The sequence below is a fragment of the Aedes albopictus genome, chromosome 2 (assembly GCF_035046485.1).
Source record: "Aedes albopictus strain Foshan chromosome 2, AalbF5, whole genome shotgun sequence".
Classification (NCBI taxonomy): domain Eukaryota; kingdom Metazoa; phylum Arthropoda; class Insecta; order Diptera; family Culicidae; genus Aedes; species Aedes albopictus.
Genome location: NC_085137.1, coordinates 360,404,010 through 360,423,284, shown reverse-complemented (window position 1 = coordinate 360,423,284; position 19,275 = coordinate 360,404,010). Strand labels below are relative to the sequence as shown.

Here is a 19,275-nt window from a genome sequence, read left to right as displayed (position 1 = left end):
GGTTTCAACAAATTTTAAAAATAAGCCGCAGCCTAGAAGGCATCTTGGTTAGTACAAGTGAAAAATCAAAAGAAAAATGCCTATCTGCACTTCAAAAACAACAGCATTTTCTCATGGAACTTTTCAATCTTTAAACCTCCTTAGTAACATTTTTTATACAATTCAGTACCATATTTTCAATTTAATACTACTCATTTCAGTAACATAATTACCTACTTGTCCATACTGGTTCATTATGCAACTAATATGAGTTGCATAATGTTCATAATGCAACTCAAATGAGTTGCATTATAAAAAAAATCGTTGCATAAAATGTTGTATGGAACTCGTTGCAAAATTTGATTTTCCAGCACTCGGCAAGCCTCGTTGGATAAATGTACGACTCGTGCTGAAAATATCAACTTTTTGCAACTCGTTACATAAATAACTATTAGTCAAATAGACTAGAAGAGGGTCTTAGAACCACCATAAAAATAAAATAAAAAGTATGCGGTTTTAAAGTTATAAAAAACCTTTATAGTTCTCAAAACCTCTACTAGACTAATTGGTTATCAGAATGTTACTTGGGGAGATTCATATAAGAATACCTAGAAACTATTCTTGTCGAAGAAGCAGAAGAACTCTAGAGTCTAGAAAATTGGGTTGAATTTGAAGTTCCATTTATTTTGTATGGCATGAAAAATTGGCGAAAATGTTTAAACCTTATTTACACAAAAGTGGGTTCTTGTCACTAACATCCCTTTGCTTCTAACTTTCTCATTTGTTAATACAGTAATGTTCCGATTTTTTCACGCCCTTTGCTCGTCAGCCCTTAATTTTAATTTTAAAGGTGGATGTTGAAAGCACGCTTTGCAGCGATAAAATCTTTTTTATGCGTATAGATTTTGCACAATGTTTAAAGACATTTTTGAAAAGGGGGTGATGAAATCGGAGCATGACTGTATTCTGACACAATTTTCTTAGCATTTTTATATTTCTTCTGCTGGATTTACGTTTTTTTAAGCAAGTAGGGGATTCTGGGGTAATACGCACCACTTAAGGAAGATGCGTCCAAATGCATATAAAAAGGCAATAATTTATTGGTTTAATGCATGCATTCATTGCATATACTTTCATTCTAAGAGAAACCATACAAAATTTCAGCCTTAATACAGTTCAGCTCTTGAAAATAACGTTTTTTGTAAAGACTAACATTACGGCTTCGTATGTTTATGCGGGGCAGTATGCACCTTTGCTCGGGGTAAATTGCACTACAACAATGGGGCAGGATGCACTCAAACAAAGGGGCAAGACGCACCACAACATTGAGGCAAGATGCACCGTCGAGTTTAGAAATCTTTTTACTTCTCAGACAAAATGCATGTTTTACAAGGTTTTAAGACAAACAATAGCTCAATTTTGTTTGCGATTACTTACAGAGCACTCAAAGATATTATTACAGCTTGTTTTCAAAAGGTGCGTTATGCCCCAACCAATGGAGTGCATATTGCCCCAATCAATAGCAAAAAATAAAATAGTTTAAAACATATAATTTACGTTGATTACTGTTTAAGTTATTTTTCCTATGCTTAGCATTGCCCTCAATGAACTGAATAAACATAACAGCATTAGATGTTTGGTCGGTTTTCACCATCAAATCATTCGACAAACGATCGGGAAAATTACATCAGAATCGTGCTTTTCAATTTTATTCATTTTTCTCACTAATTACGTAACGCAGATATGTAAAATTTTCCAGATGCTTATTTATTAAGACGTTCTATTAGACTGATAAGGTTTCAAAGCTCTAAAATCGATAATCCCTGAAAAACAAAGGGGGTGCGTTTTGCCTCGACAGTGCGTATTACCCCAGATGCCCCTATAGATTTTTAAAATTCTCTAGCCTAGCAATTTCTTCAAAGGTTTAGGAAAAACTATTCTATTTTATTGTTCAACCCTCATAAGATGTTAAGATTTACGCACCAAGATGGCGTAGTGCACGTTTAGCGATGGCGTAGTGCACGTTTATCCTAAATTGTATAAAATTCTATATTTCTTCCCACTTAGGCTTAGCTAGAAATTTTCGGCCGTAGTAAATTACTCTGTAGTCCCACTAGTTTTTCGTACTTAAATTAAAACTCATGAGTGTGTTTGTTTTCGTTTTGCTTCTTACTAACGAAGCAGGCGGGTGCGAATAAACTCACACAATGTTTACTCTCGGAATCATGAGTAAGCCTTGTGTTGGCTTTTCACTCGTGAATTGCTTCACGATGAAAACAATCCCATCACTGTTGCCAGCGCACTTCCAAACGCGCGCATTACGGATGCTTCGAAGAGGTTTCGAGGGGGATTTCGGAGTGGTTTCCGAGAATTCAAGGAACTTCAAAAAGGTTTTCAAGTGAGTTTCAGAGAAGTTTTTGAGGAGGCTTTCATGGAAGTTACAGGAACTCGCAGCAGGGTTTCTGCTACTGATATTCTAAGACAGTTGACAAAAATGATTTCAGATTGACGTTTTTAACACATGATTTCGAAAAGTGTATCTACACCCAGTCGTTGAACACGTTGAAATCAAATGTTTTCCAATCAGTGAAAATTCATAAGTGAAACGTGTGGTTCGAACGTGTAGAATGTTTTCAGTGTATGATGGTGCATGCTCAGATTGAATAAGTGTTTTAGTTCCACAAAATCTCAATCTATTATGTGCTCAAATTCAACCAGGGCATGTTTTTTTTTCGAAAACTCATAGGTATCTGAATGTGTGGAGAACTGGCATTAGCGTTAAAATTCATGAAGTGTTTTTTTGTTTTCAATATCTGAATTTCAGAATTATTCATCTAACTGTGTTATGAATTATTACAAATTTTTCGTTTTTTTATAACCAGCAAATCTGATAAATGTACAATATACATATGCCTTTCGTGACGAATCAGCACAATTGTGCTGTTGAGCAATAACAGTTTTGCGTATTTTTTTCAACTGTTTAGTCTTTGGTTTATCTGATGTAAATTGTTTTACATATTGAGCCATTACATATACTTGCATGTGTGCAAATAAACTTTTGTTTATGTTGTGTGTGAGATTTACCACAACAAGTTAAACAAAAAATGAGCAAAATTTGTAAAACATAAAAAAGTTTTATCTGTCGCAAATTTTTAATTTTTGATTTATCTAGGTGGACAAAGCTAGGAATCGAAAGTTAAAGAGTAGTTCTTACAAATGCCATAGAAAAAATGTTGATATATTAATAAGTCCGATAGTTCTAGAGAGCCAAATTTGAACAATTTGTATGGAAATTTCAGTTTTTTGCGCTCCGTCCCGAAAGGGATATAACGATGCTTGAAATGCGTTCACTTTGTTTTTGTAGATATCTACACTGTTTTGCATCACAACGTCTATTCGAGTATTTGTTACATTTCTTTACGATGATATCACTAACTATTCACAGAGGCCAACAATAGTCCATGTTGATCTAAAATCAAACCAATCTCTAGGGTAAATGGAAGTATTCACGATGCCTATATACAACAACATTAGTATGCATTGAAAGAAAAACAAAATTCTATGAATGGAAAATGACACATAAATCGTACAACCCTTGCACTCGTTTCACGCACACACGCTATTCTAGTAGGTAGTCTAAATTTGTATTCCATTTCTAATTCAATACGGATAGTAAACCCACTCATTCCCGTGATCCATCGCACTATTAAAAGTGTGTAGGTGTAACTAGACAGTATGAATAATAAACATTTTTCGATACACAGTGTGGGCTGCTCTGCTCATCTTCAAATGCATTATTAATATAATTTTGATCCTATTCACCTATGACGAATTTATTGAGCACGAGTAGAATTATGATTCCAACCAACACAAAACACATAAAAATAAAATAACAAAACATTAGAAACATAATGATAAAAATGATACAAAACACAATCCGAAAAGCTACACCACACTAGAGACACTGAGACAACAATAAAGTATCGGTGGTCGAAAGGTCCTACCTCAGGCTGAGATCCGGCGAGGCACAACGCACCGCTACGCTGGGCATTTGCGGAACAAGTCGCATGGCCAGCGCCACCTGATTCTTCCACAAATGGGCCAACCAATCACGCTGAGCTTCGGATATGGGTTTCTTCGGAGGAGCCGAACTGCGCAGCAACGACGCACGGTTGTCGCTGACCGGGCTGAGGATGAAAAACAAGAAATCACATTAGGAAATCCGGGTGGAAAATGTTTACGAAAAAAGATCGAGTTGCTGTTTTTTTTTTTTAAACAATGATTAAATTTGTTGTTCGATTGTTATGTGCAACACAGCTCCCGGATAGAATGAATAACAAATCATGAAACTACGTTCCAGGGGATCTAACCTAAAGAGTTCAAATTAACGCATGGATATCAGCACGTTAAAATAGAGTAACCACATCATTCTTGATTTGTTATGCACTACAATTCGGACAAACCTATTCAATTTTCAGCGCCCCGGCCAAACAACTTACGTCGGATCAATCACGGTAAACAGACTGGTCACCCGTTGGTAGCAAATCGGCCACGCCTGTGCCACCGCCGTCGGACAATGTTGCAGGACATGTTGACGCTCCATAAACCCGAACAAACAAACACTCCACGGGTCGTACGCCTGACCGGAGGACTGCGAGTGGCACAGGGTCAATGTGGAAGCCTTCGCCGAATCCTCGATGTGCCCCACCGTCCATACCCCGCTGTTGCGGTCCACTATCCACTGCAGATCGATTACGTTGGCGTTCAGCATGGCGGTGCGGTCGGCCTGTGGCAACATGTGAAGGCATCTCTCGAGCACCTGCATAGGGAGAAAACAAACAAACACCAGTTGCTATATCGAGTTGCAAAGCACATACATAATATGTATCCACAAACTTTACTTTATCAATTTATTCTGCCAATCAACGCTGTTTTCAAATTTACTAAATTGATTCACTGTGAAAAACACATTCCACCATGCCCCAATCATGGAGCTCAAATTTTTATCAAACTAATTAACTCTTTTCACAGCAGGCATCAGGTATTCACGAAAACATTTAAATAGCCATAATTGTAAGGGCCGAAATAATTAAAAATAAAAAACGTTCGCTCACCTGTGGGCAGCACCTATCGATGACATCAATCAGCGGGGGTTCACTCTCCACGATGCCGAGGGCCTTCATGAGAATTTTCACCTGTGGAGTGCAAAATAAAAAACGAAACGCAGAATCATGAAATGATTTATTTATTTTTTTAATATGTATGTGCGAGAGGAATTTAGGACTGTTTGTACACTTTGCGGAATTAACCTAATTGACCATTGTCGTTGCTAGAGGAGAGGCCTGGCGGACCTTCAGTTGTATTGTTCCGATTACAACCTTACCTAAATTACTTTAAGGACAAACGTCTTGAAATCCCACTTCAAAAGTGCATCAGAACTTCAGACGCACAAATCTCAAGAAGCAAGCATCAAACAACAATGCATTTTATTATTCTGTTCTTGCTCACTTGTAATAAGCTTAAAATAAGAAAATCAGGTGCGCTGGTTTTATTTACGAAGAGATTTGTGCGCTCAAAATCGTGAATTGGTTCCAAAATCGGCTATTGTGGCGGCCATTTAGGGATTCGAACAAGTCTGTCCTTAAAACAATTTTATATACTCCTATACTGCATATACTCATCTTATACAAATGTCAATTGACGTATTCCCGGAAGGACCCTTGCAAGAATTTTTGAAGGTTGTAAAAGCCTTAAAACTATCACTGGAGGAAATCCTCGAGTTGTCATCCTAAGAATTTCGAAGTATTTTCGGAGAACTCTCTAATGATGGAATTCTTGGAAAAATCTTGGAATTCACCTGAGGGAATTCCTGCACGAAGCAATTCCTAGAGGAATTGGTAGTGCATTTTCTAGAAAAATTTCTAGAGGAAACCCTGGGAAGATTCCGAAAGAGTCTTCTCTGGGTGAATTCTTAAAAATTTCTCGGAGATACGTGTGAAAGAATTCCTGGAAAATTTCCTGACTCCTATATACCTTTAAAATTGTCTTAAAGCATTCCAGTACAAATCGCTGGAGGAATTCCTTTAGAAATCCTTTAAGTAATTCAAAACATCTTCCCGTAATTCTGGAAAAATCTTGGGTAAATCCCAGGAAAAGATGATGAACGATTTCTGAAATTTTTGGCCGAGCCCCTGAATAAATTTTTGAAAAGATCCAGAGAGGAATTTTTGAAGGAATCACTACAGGAATTCCTGGAGCAATCCTTGAAGGAAATCCTGGGGCAATCGATGAAGGAATTCCTGGAGAAATCCCTAGAGGAATTCCTGCAGGTATGTCTGGAGTAAACCCTGTAAGAATCATTGGAGGAATTTCTGAAAGTGTACCTGGAGGAATCCCTGGATGAATTCCCGGAGGAATCCTTAGAGTAAATATGAGTGGAACCCTGGGATTGATTGATTGATTTGTCTTTATTAGAGAGACTTTCAGCCCTTGGCTGGTTCGTCTCTTGGAACCCTGGGATAAATTTCTAAAGAAATCGCTTGAAGAACCCCGGGAGGGGTTCTGTCACATTCGCCCGAAAACCATTCGCCCGAATTCCAAATGCCCGAATGACATACACCCGAATGTAACAAACAGCCGAAAGTCATTCGCCCGAAAAGACCATTCACCCGAAAAGACCATTTGCCCGAAAGACCATTCGCCCGAAAACCATAATAACCTAGAACACTTTCTGAAATCAGTTTAGGCGTCGTCCACGCGTATGGCTGACCGCCATTATCAACTAAAAGTTACTGCAACCATTTTCATCAGAGGTTTTTGCTTTCTTTGAACACAGTCTGATTTACGACTTATACTGTTACAAACATTTTCGGCAATATAGCGGAAGAAACATTGATTGGAATTGTCCCTTCTTTTGTTAATAGGCTTTTCTTTCTAGTTTCACCTTCAATTTTATGTCATGTGTTACCAGAAATTTGCCTTTCTTGCAATCATGGGCTGTTCTTTTAAATTATTCTGTTATGGGGAACCTTGACGTTTGACGTTTTTGCAACTTCTGGATTCCAAACATGATTTCAAAAGAACAGCTTGTTCAAATAAGAATGCTGAATTAGCTCACACGTTCTAATTTTTATCAATTATTGTTCATTTTAACGAAACGTAGTTCAGTAGATCAGTCGTGAACACTATTAACTTAGAAGTTGTTACGGGTATAAATATTTGTTACAATTATAAGACAGAATAATTCTTTACTGTGTTTAAAGTTCCATATACGTGCGTTCTTTGTGTTGCATGTTGAATTTTAACTTGTAAATATTCCCCTTGTAGTAATTAACATTTATAGGGTTCTGGTAGAATACAGGCCCATAAAGTGCGCAATCTTATTTCGATTGCCAACATTCAGGCCATTTCGGTACTAGAGACGTAAACCTTTCCCTGGCACAGTCTTCAAGTCATAGAACTCTAGTGATGAAACCCGAAATGGGATGCCCGATTAGGATTAGTTTCCCTAGACAAAACCAAGCTATGAACACAGCGTCAAATACTATGAACTAAAAGGCAAACTGCCAAATAAAATACAATTCCAGGATGACTGATGGACCCAAACCAATAAATGAAACCTCGTCATCCTGTGATCGGAAGGAGTTATCCATCTGGATAACAGGGCACATTTATGTTATGTGTTGTGCTGCGTTAATTTGTGATGTTCCTAATTTGTGCATTTGTAAGGTTCTATGTGTATCGTGAAGTGATAATACTTTGTAATAATTAATTTCTTTTATTTTTGTAACATGGCGCCCAACGTGTGGGGTTGTGCTGAAGTATTGTCTTTATCCTTTCGATCAGCAATGCTGTAACAATTAATGACCTAATATGTAATATTTTCACAAGCAATTAGGCCTTTTTCAAAACATAGGCCGTTCTTTCAAACTAAGCTGATATGATTATTATTGGTGCTAGTCCAGCTGTTCTTGCGATTAGTCGGATACTAAGTCATGACCATCTTTTGAGTAACATTTAAGTGAAGCTCGTTTATGATGTCATCGAGTATTGTCTCATGTGAGTGACATAAACACTTGTCATATGCCGAATGACGTTACGAGGTTTATTTTTACCCTACACAGGTTAATTTTTACCCTACACTCTCACGATATCATTCTTACGATTTTGTATTTTGTGAGAAGATGAGTGTTCCCCCATGAATCGATACAATGCGGGAACTTTCTCACTTGTCAACCGTAATATGTTTCAGGATGGTGATGCTGCACAAGACTGCTAAGTACACCATGGGCCTGTCCTTACACTTTCATCATGGCAAACCAAAAAAAAAAACTTGTCCTAAGAAATTGCATGGAATTGGCGCATGAGTTTCGGGCGAATGGTCTTTTCGGGTGAATGGTTATTCGGGCGAATGGTCTATTCGGGCGATTTCTGGAGGAACTTTTGAACAAATTCCTGGAGGAATTTCAAGAGGAATTCTTGAAGAAATCCCTGAAGGAATTACAGAAGGAATTCTTGAGAAAATTTCTGAAGGAATCCCTGGAGGATTTCCTGGAGAAATTCTTGGAGGAATGGCTGTAGGAATTTTCGAAGGAATTCCTGGATCAACTTCTGGAGAAATTCTTGGTGCAATTCCTGGAGATATTCTTGGTGAATTTTTTGGAGGAGTCGCTGGTGAAATGCCTGTTAAAATCCTGGAAGAATGCCTAGATGCATCTCTGGAGGAATCCCCATACAAATCCCTGGAGGAATGCCAGGAGGTACTCCTAAAAGAATCCCTGGAGGAATACCTAGAGCAACCCATAGAGCTATGGGTTCGCGACCCACTGCAGGGTCCCTAATTGATCTTTGATGGGTCGCGAAGTCTTTATTAACGCATGTCGAAAGTTATTGCTAGCCATTTTCTAATTTTCAAATACTCCTTTGGAAAATCCATTTTCTAGAAGAGTTATTTCTAGAATTTCGATTTCTCCTTAATTCTATTTAAAATTTTGTATTGAAAAGGTCTTGCCTGGAGTATATTGAATATTGAATCTACTGTCTGCGTTCTGAAATCGATTCTAAAACTATGAGTTTTCAATCGAAAGTTTTAAAAAAGGGTAAAATTTTAGATTTTACTTGGTTTTTGAAAAAAAATGAGTTCAAGTTGTTGCTTGAAGTTGGCATTTTTTGTTGGACTTACTCGCCAGTTTCAGCAATTAAAAAAAAAGAAATACAAAAAAATCAAAAAAAATGCATACTTCGACAAAAAACCTTACCTTCACCGAACTTCAGTAAAGCTAATCTTTTGTACTAGCAGTACACTTTAATTCTAAAAACTACTTGATGTTTACCCACTCGCTATGAATACGTATAGTATTTTCAACCGATAATTAATTTTAAAGTAGATTTTAAGGTGAAGATATGACGAAGCCACAGCTCAAATTTTCAAGAGCACAAATCTGAGGATCCGGATGTCGGATTGCGCTGAAAAGTTGATCGATTGGTTACCTCCAGCGGGTAACCAATCGATCAACTTTCCAACGCAATACGACATCCACTTCTTCAGATTTGTGCTCTTGAAAATTTGAGCTGTGGCTTCATCATATCTTCACCTTAAAGCTCTGCAGAAGCATGGTTATTCTATATCTGGAGCCAGACTTGTAAAATATATTAGAAACTTGGAATCCTATCTCAAATTATGAGGACTAAGAGTTAACTGATGCTGAAAACTTCGAAGAATCCCTCGTTGAATTCCTGGAGGAGTTCCTGAAAGAATTCCTGGTGGAATTTCTGGACGAATTTCTTGAGATATCTCTAGATGAATACATGGAACAATCTCCAGAGGAACTCTTGGAAGAGTCCCTGCATAAATTCCTCAAGAAATCCCTGAAAAAATCCTTGGAGAAATCCCTGGAGGAATTTGTGGAGGATTTTCTTGAAGATACATTGGATAACTTTCAGGAAGAATCCCTGGATGAATTCCTAGAGGAATTCCTGGAAGAATCCCTCGATGAATTCCTAGGGGAATCCCTGAAAGAATTCCTGGAGGAATCCCTCAAAGAACTCCTGAAAAAACTGCTGGAAGAATCCCTGAAAGAATTCCTGAAGGAATTCCTGAAAGAATTCCTGGAGAAATTCCTGATGGAATCCTTGGTGGAATATCTAGAGGAATTCCTTGAGATATCTCTAGAGGAATACCTGGAGCAATCTCTAGAAGAATCGCTAGCGAAATTTTTAGTGGAATTCCTGGACAAATTCCTGTAAGGAATTCACACAGGAATCCTGGAACAATTCCTGAAAGAATTTCTGGAGGTTATTGTTATTGTTATTTATTTTTAACTAAAAATTTTGAAAGAGGGAAAAGCCCCTTTAAGTGATTTCTTCATCTACGAAATCTTTCTCAAAAAGGCATAAAACCTCTTTAATTTCTGGAGGTATTCCTGCAGGAATTCCTGGAGGAATCCCAGGAAGAAATCCAAGGATCAGTTTCAGAGGGAATTCCAGAAGAAGTTTTTGAAGAAATCCCAAGAGAAAGTATTGAAGAAATTGCTGAAATTCTTGATGGAATTCTAAAGGAATTCTAAAAAAAAAATATGTAGAAGAACTCTTGGAAGAATTCTTGTAGCAGTTCCTGAAGGAATCCCTGGAGGAGTTACTGAAGAAAGCCCAGCAGGAATCTCGGAAGCAGTTCCTGGAGGAGTTCCCGAAAGAATTCCAGGAGGAATTCAAGAATTTCAAGAAGAGTGCTTGGAGGCATTTTTCATATAATCCCGGAAGTTGTTCCTGTATGAACCACAGAAGGGGTGAATTCCAGGATGAAATCTGGGAGGATTTTTTGAAGAAATCCTTTGAAGAATCCCGGAAGCAATCTCATGATGAATTCCTTAGGGAATCACAGAAAAGTTTATAAGCGAATTCCTGGAAGCATTTCTGTAGGGATCCCTGGATAAAAAATCTGAAAAAAAAAACATGTCTGCAATAATTTTAAGAGGAGTTATTAAAGGAACAATTAGATGGACTCCTAAAGTATTTTTTGTACATTTTTTGAGCAATTCCTTGATTAATTTTTGAATAACCTTTACTCAAATTTTCCGAAAAAAATTCTAGGAGAAATTTCTACAGAAATTTTTTGAAAAATCCAGATGGAATTATTGGAGCAATCTCTAGTGGAATTCCGGAAAGAAAATATGGCGATATCCCTGAAGAATTCTCTGAAGGAATACCTGCAATAAGTCTAGGAGTTCCAGCAGGAATTCCTTCTGAAGTTCCTTGAGAAATTCCTACAGAAGATCTTACATAAATTAGTACAGATATTCCTTCAGAGATTCCTCCAGGAGTTTCAGGAATTCATCTGCAAGATGTTTCTTCAGAGATTCCTTTTGAATTTCTTCAGGGATTCCTACCGAAGTTCCTTCAGAAATCTCTCCAGGTATTGTTCCAGGACTACTTTCAGGGATTCTCCTTGACTTCCGTCAGGGGTTCACCTTGACTTCCTTCAAAGATTCCTCTTGGAATTCCTTCGAAAATTCCTTCTGGGATTTCAGCGGAGATTCCTTCTAGAATTATTTAGGGGATTTCTCTTGGAATTCCTTCGGGGATTCTTCCTAGATTCTCTTTCGGGGTTTTCTTCGAGGATTCCCCCTGGATATTTTTAAATAATTCTTCCTAGAAATCCTTTGGGGAATCCTTCTCGAATTCCTTTGAAAATTGTTTCTAGAATTATTTTTGGGGATTCCTCCTGGACTTCCTTCGGAGATTCCTCCTGGAATTCCTTCGGAGTTTTCTCTTGGAATTCCTTTGCTGATTCCTCCTAGAAATCCTTCGGGAATTTCTCCTCTCGAATTTCATCGGAGATTTATCCTGGAATTCCTTTGAGGATCCCTCATGGAATTAAACCGGGAATTCTTTATGGAATTCCTCTGAGGATTCGTCTTAGAATTCCTCCGGGGTTTCCTTCTGGAATTCTTTCGTGGATTCCTCTTGGAATTCCCTCAGTAGTTTCTCCTGGAACTACTTCATAGATCCCTTCTGAATATTTTTCGTTGATTCCTCCTAGAAATCCTTTGATGATTCTTTCTCGAATTCCCTTGGAAATTCCCACTGGAATTCTTTTGAGGATTCCTGCAGAAATCCCTTTGCGAATTACTGTGAATTCTTTCGGGAATTCCTCTTGGAATTCATCCAGGGGTTCCTCATGGACTTTAATCTAGGATTTTTCCAGGAATTCTTTCGATGGTTCCCTCTGCATATTTTTTGATTGTTCCTCCTCGAAATCTTTTGGGGATTCTTTCTCGAATTCCTTTGAAAATTCTTTCCAGAATTCCTTTTAGGATTCCTCCTGGACTTCCTTCATGGATTCCTCCTGAAATTCTTTCGGGGATTCCTCTTGATATTCTGTCCAGGATTCCTCTTGGAATTTCTTTGGTGATTACTATTAGAATTCCTTGGAAGATTCCTCCTGAAATTCCTTCAGAAATCCCTCATGCAATTTCTCCAGGATTCCTAAAATTCCTTCGGGATTTCTTTCTTGAATTCCTTCGGTGTTTTTTTTTTTCTAGAATTCTTTCGGAAAATCCTCATGGAATTCGTTCGGGGATTCCTCCTAAAACTTTTTCGGGGATTCCTTCTCAAATTTCTTCAGAAATTTCTCATGGAATTCCTCCATGTATCCTTCTGGAATTCCTTCGGCATTTCCTTCTTGAATGTCTTCGGTAATTTTCCCTAGAGTTTCTTCGGGAATTCCTCCTGGAATTCTTTCGGGGATCAATCCTGAAATTCCTTCGGGGATTTCTTCTGGAATGCCTTAGAAGATTCCTCCCGGAATTCCTTCGGTGCTTCCCTGTGGGATTCCTGTAGGGATTCTCCTGTAACTCATACAGGGATTTCTTCGGATATTACTCTTAGAATTATTCCTGGGATATCTTTTGGAAATCCTTCCGGGATTCCTCCTAGAGTTGCTTCGGAGATTTCTTTTGGAATCCCTTCGAGGATTCCTCGTAGAAATCTTTTAGGGTTTCCTTTTTTAATTCCCTTGGAATTTCCCACTGGAATACTTTTGAGGATCTTCTTCTTCTTTGTGGCTCTAGATCCCCCACTGGGACTTGGCCTGCCTCGCTTCAACTTAGTGTTCTTTGAGCACTTCCACAGTTATCCAGCTTTTTACGCTGTGGTGAGGGGTGGTTCATTTTTGACAATTCTTGCCGACAGCCCTTGCAGCACCACACTTGCCGGAAATTCCAGTTCACTGCTCCAGATTTGTCAAAAATTTTCACCTTATGTTACCCTGGTTACCATTGCTACCGTCACAACAAACATGATACATCGAAGAGATTGCCTAAGTATTCATCGTAAAGATTTCCCGGAAGTGATCGGATGGAACAGATTCTCGGATGGATCTGATAAAGGATTTCACGGGAGATTCTGCTTAAAGAGAAATTGCTGGAGGATTCCCTAGAAGCAATTTCTGGCGAATACTCCGGTAAAGAAGATTCTCCAAAATGAATTGTTGGAGGTTTTTTGGTCCATTGGTAGTGGGAGAAATCACCATAGGATTCTCGGAAGGAACTACTTCAGTGAGAATACAGTGAGAATTATTCTTCCAGGAGTTCCCTCTGGAGATTACTCCAGGAATTCCTACTGAAGATTCCTGAGGGAATTCCAACCCGGGATTCCTCTGTTTTCTCACCGGTGATTCCTGCGGGTATTTCTAGCGGGGAATTTTCCAGAAATTCCCACCGATGATTTCATCAGAAAGTCAAACCAACGATTGCTCCAGCTATTCCATTCGATGATTACTTCAGGAATTTCCACCGGAATCCCCCGGTGGGAGCTCTTAGAACAATCAACGGTGGAAACTCTTGGATCAATCCTCGATGGGAATTCCTGGAGAAATTTTAACCGGACGGCGAGATTAAACACTCCTGAGTTGAGTTCGGAGACTACACACCCACACGACCCACAACCCGGTGACGAAGAGGGTATCCGATGCGTAGGACGGAAACTAGAGGAAAGTTCAGGTTTCGGAAGAGCATATGGTGGGATGGGAAGCAAAGTATCCTGGGTCCGTATGTTAGCCTGGTGGACAAATCGTACCACGCAAGCTACGTAAAGACAGCCTAGCGCCCCTTTGCACTCCACGAGGGCCCAACGGAAGTTTGGACGAACGGGCGGCAGCACGGCACTAGGCAGCATCATCGGGATTCCACACTGACACCATGGTCCACTGCACGAATTTATTCTGGCCTGCTTACTCTCACACGAAATTTGACGTTTGAGCGGTTGTCGGCACCTCTCAAACGTCATATTTCGTGTGAGAGTAAGCAGGCCAGATTGAATTCGTGCAGTGGACCATACACGAATAATCCGTAAATACAGTACAGGGCTGAAATGGGAGCATAGGGACGATAGGAATCTCCTAATTAAAGCCACAATTGTAATTCATTGTTTTCCCTCTTCTTGCGATGCCTCGGTGGAAAGTTTAGGGCTGGGAGTTCATGGGACTGAGCGGGCGTAACGAAGGTTAAGTACAGTTCCTCGGTGTCAACTGGTTTCACGGTTGAAGGTGGCGAATACCGATCACAATCCTAAAAAGAAATAATTTTTTAAGTCATAACAAACGTTACTATACTAGCTGAAAAAGTTCACGGTGAAAATTTTTGACAATCCGGGAGCAATGAACTGACATTTCTGGCTACTGTGTTGCTGCATAGGCTGTCGGCAAGATCCGTCAAAAATGAATCACCCCTCATCAAGCGTAAAAAGCTGGATTAATTGAAGGGCTTTCTTTGCCTGCCATTGCATGAATTTGTATATTGTGAGGCAAGTACAATGATACACTTACTTCATATACAATCATACACTTACTTACTTCACAATGACACACTATGTCCAGGGAATCGAGAAAATTTTCCCGACCGGAACGGGAATCGAACCCGCCATCTCCGGATTGGCGATCCATAGCCTTAACCACTAGGCTAACAGGAGATCCAGGAGGATACATGCTGCATGCTGCAAATCTCTTGGAGATTGCTGCTTGAATTTCTTTGGGATTCTTCCTGGATAGTTTTCGTTGATTTCTCCTAAAAACTCATTAGGCATTCCTTCTCGAATTACTTTGTAAATTCCAGCAGGTTTTTCTTCGGGGATTCCTGCTGGAATTCCTTTGGGGATACCTGCTGGAATTTCTTCGGAATTCCTGCTTGAATTTGTTTGGGGAGTCCTCCCGGAATTCTTTCGGAGACTCTTCCTGGATTTCCTTCTGGAATTTCTCAAAAGGTCCAATCAGGGATTTCTTCAGAATTTCTGCTGGGATCTCTGGATTCTGGAACCACAAATGATTACTGCATTAGTTCCCTTAGGGTTACATAGAGCAGTTTCTGCAGGGATTATTCCAGAAGTTTAATCATCGATTCCTCCAGGAGTTTCTTTAAGGCTCCTTCTTGTATTCCTTCTGAGATTTCTTCCTGAAATCATTTGGGGCTTCCTTAGTGTAGGTAGTGCGACCTTATTATCGATTTCATATATATTTTAAAGGTTCTAAGAAAACAAAACAAAAACTGTAGCAAAATCGAAAGGAGAAATCTCTAGAGGAAGCCCTGCTGGAATAGTTAAAAAGAATTTGGGGAGGAGCCTCGAAGGAATACTGGGATAAATCCCTAAAGAAAGCCAGGGAAGAATAACGTTTACTGTGGGAGGAATACTTGAAAGAATGCCAGAATTTCCAAAAGAAACCTCGGGAGGAACCCCAGAAAGAATTACTAAAAGGATCCTTTACAGAATCCTGGAGGAAATGCTTAAGGAATCCTAGAAGAAAACCGTAAGTAATCCTAACTAACCCTAAGGATCCTGGAGACAACGCTAAAGGACTTATGGAAAAAATGGCCGGAAGAAATCCATTAAATAATACCAGGAGAAGTCTCTGAAGAAATCGAAAGAAGAATCCCTAATGGTATCTCTGGAGAAATTCACGAAGGTAACTCAGGAAAAATTTCGAAAGAAATCTCAGTAAAATTCTACAAAAGAATCATATTAGAAATCAAAAAAAAAAATCCAGACAGCATCCCTAAAAATATCCAAGAGGAATTTGTGAATGAATCTCCGGAGGTATACATGAAACAATGGCGGAAGCGGGGTAAAATAAATGACGAAATCCCGGAAGGTATCAATGAATGAATTCTGAAAGATACCCCGGGAGAAACTCCTGATCTCGATAATAATCCCTGGGAGGATCCAGGTTAGAAGCCCTGAACGAATTTTGGAGCAATCCCTGATCTCGGGAGGAATTTTTTTGGAGGAATTACTGGAGAAATTTCGGGAAGAATCTCTGGTGGAATTACAATTGGTCTCATTTTATTATCTTACGATAAACCTGATAGGAATCTTAGTGAAAATCCATGGAGCATTTCCAGCACAAAGCACGAATCACATAAACGCACACTTTTTCAATTCAAATGAAATCTAGCTCATGTATTTATGAGCTGAGTAACTCTCACTGAGACTGGTCCACTATTTACACATTGTCTTTAAAAATGTTTAATGTGGCGATTTTCTTTAAGTCTTTGCCAAAAAGTAAGAAATATGCATTTGGTTATTCAAATTAATGAACCCCCTTTAGTTAGAGCTACAACAATTTTTGCGAACCCCCGATTTTAGCCAATTATTGGCACGTTTAAACAGTTCAAACTCGAAAGTTTCTCCAAAAACCACATCAATGCAAAATGCACCTTATACCACAGACATTATACCATAACAACACGCATCAATTAGAGTGACTGGAAGGGAGAGTGGCGTCATGTTCCGATTTTGACAGGTCTCCTGCTCGTTTGGAACGCGCGTTTGTATGGATTAAATTGTGTTCTTATGGAACTGAAATAGTGACGTCACTATTTTAGTTGCATAAGAACACCAGAAGAGTGGAAGAGACAACCAGTGGTTTGCAATGTTTATCTGCGCCACCTTAGTAAAATGTATTCTCCTTACACCGGTGTAGCACGAAAATCAAAAACGAAAAGGGTTCATTCAAATATTACGTAACGCAATATTTGCCGATTTTAGACCCCCTCCCTCCCCCATGTAACAACATTTGTATGAAAAATTTTGAAATTTTGTATGAAGCGTAACGCAGCGTTGGACCCCCTCCCTCCCCCCTTAGCGTTACGTAATATTTGAACGAACCCAAACGACATAAGTTAAAGGCACTCTAGCATCAATCACTCACCTCCTTCAAAATGCTGACGGCCGACTTCCGCGGTGCAGGACGGCAATTGCACAGCATCACCAAGGCAAAACCCTCCACCAGGTGCATCGTAGTGGAAAGCGGCAGTTCATGGCCACCCTTCTTACCGCCGGTCGATGATCCCAGTCCACTGCTGGAATCATTGCTGTTGTTGACCGCTCCCACCGCCGGAATTGTAGTTGTCTGCGTAAGCGACGAAATTCCGGAACTGGCACTCGAGTTGGAATTTATTGTGGCCGCGTTCAGTGACGAGGCGGCGGTTTGCTGTGGTTGTAACTTATTGGAATCCTGTTGTTGTTGCTGCTGCTGCGGGATGAACCTTTGTCCGGTTGGGTTGGGTCCGGATTTTGAATTCAATGTGTTGTTGTTGCTGTTACTGGTACTGCTGTTATTAAGAGCGTTCTTCCAAACCGTTAGGAAAGCAAATAGCATACGCAGGCCGTTGTCCAGTAGGTGAGGGAAAGTGTCGACAACATCCCGCGCTAGGAACTGCGTGAAGCCCTGAATCACATCCTGACGCCAATCGGGGAAGTCCATCACCAACGTTTGGAGCGATTGGTGGGCCAAAATGCGTAGCTCTTCATCCATGTGAATGGTTAGTCTGGAAAGCATGTCCACCAGCTCGTGGCCGGTCATGTTGTCCGGAATGATTCTCGGAACGGCGGCCACGCAAGTTCGGAACAGATCAATGCGCGGCTTACGCTCACCAGTCAGCATTTCGTCCGGTTCTTTGTTCTGGTTTTGATTTATCGTCATCATAAGTGGTCTTCCGCAGTGGATATCGAGAGCCCTCAAAATGTCCACGAAGACCCTTCGAACGTGCGGGAAGTAATTGGACATTCCAATGCTGCGAGCCGTGTCCTCCGTCAACATTTTGTTCAAATACGTCTTCTTCACGCGGAGAGTATTTCCGGAAGGCAGCACTCCAACCGTCCTTGGCATCGGAGGCTCTCCGTCCTTCTGCTGCAACGAATCAGCAACCACTAAAAACGCTCTCAGTCCAATACTCATCCGCTCCGGAGTCATGATAATCTTAATCGGCCGACCCACACAAAGCAGTTCAAACACAATGTCCCTCATGGCAAAGTCCAGCCGTTCCTGCGCTATGAACTGAATAATCTTCACGAAAATGTTTAGCGGAGTATCTCTCGGAACAACCGCTTTAGAACCCCTCGGAAATAACGAATTCACTATACTCTGCAACCTGGAATGAGTCGCCGAGTTCGACTCGCACTTGATCCGTATCATATAAACCCAGAGCAACCGATACAGTGACTCCAGCGCAACTCGACTCATCTTCGGGTCCTTGTTCTTCAGATTGCTCAAGCACATGGCCAGAAAACAGTGCCAATTGCTGAGAAAGAAGGACTTTTGCGACACGCACAGCAAACAGGTAACTAGCGGGAATAGGGCTAGCTTGTGCTTCGATTTGGTGCACGCGTCTAGCGTTTGGGAGTACAGAAGATCGACGAAATTCTTTACACACGGAACGTTGACTTCGTTTTTGACGGCCTGGAAAGAAAGATGGAAAAGGAAAATAAATTAGACTGTTGTATAGACTGCATAGAAATTTTCATTCCATTTTTATTTTGCTGCATTTGGTAGGGCAATGAGAGCGCAAGTCAGTCCAAAGCCGGTGATAAGGAGGAATAATCGCTGAATAATCTTTGCTGACCACATAAACGCCATGGGATAGGAAAAGTATATTTTGACTTGAAGATCTGATTTTTACAGAATTGTTTGCCATTGATTATACCTTCAGCTATTCCAATCACTACTGCAAAGCATATCGGCCACATGCCTGAAATCAAAGCTTCCTGGAAGATATAATCCAAGCCCAGGGTCTTTAAACGACTATTTCCATGCCAAAAAAGTATTTCGGAAAAAAGATCGGATAATTGTGTTGTTGAAGTTGCAAGAAATAAATAATACAACAACACAGGTATCCAAACTATTGCTCAAACAGCGTCAAATTAAGCAAGAAATCATAACACCAACGCTGTTTACACCATTCATTGCATAAATGGAGAATGGATCATCTCACCATACAAAAAAACCAGCTCACTACTTTCAATCTAATA

General features: G+C 39.9%; 1 protein-coding gene across 5 annotated transcripts in view; it reads right to left on the bottom strand.

Annotated features, from left to right (window-relative positions):
- The window catches only part of LOC109403764 (protein furry), a 460,946-nt gene that overhangs the window by 365,509 nt on the left and 76,162 nt on the right, over positions 1-19,275 (bottom strand). For all 5 annotated transcript variants that reach the window (XM_062852871.1, XM_062852872.1, XM_062852874.1 and 2 more), the window contains 4 exons: positions 17,177-18,706; positions 5,094-5,174; positions 4,479-4,798; positions 3,984-4,166 (listed from right to left, as the gene is read on the bottom strand). In XM_062852871.1, coding sequence (XP_062708855.1) covers positions 3,984-4,166; positions 4,479-4,798; positions 5,094-5,174; positions 17,177-18,706 — 2,114 coding nt within the window. The remainder of the gene's footprint in view (positions 1-3,983; positions 4,167-4,478; positions 4,799-5,093; positions 5,175-17,176; positions 18,707-19,275) is intronic.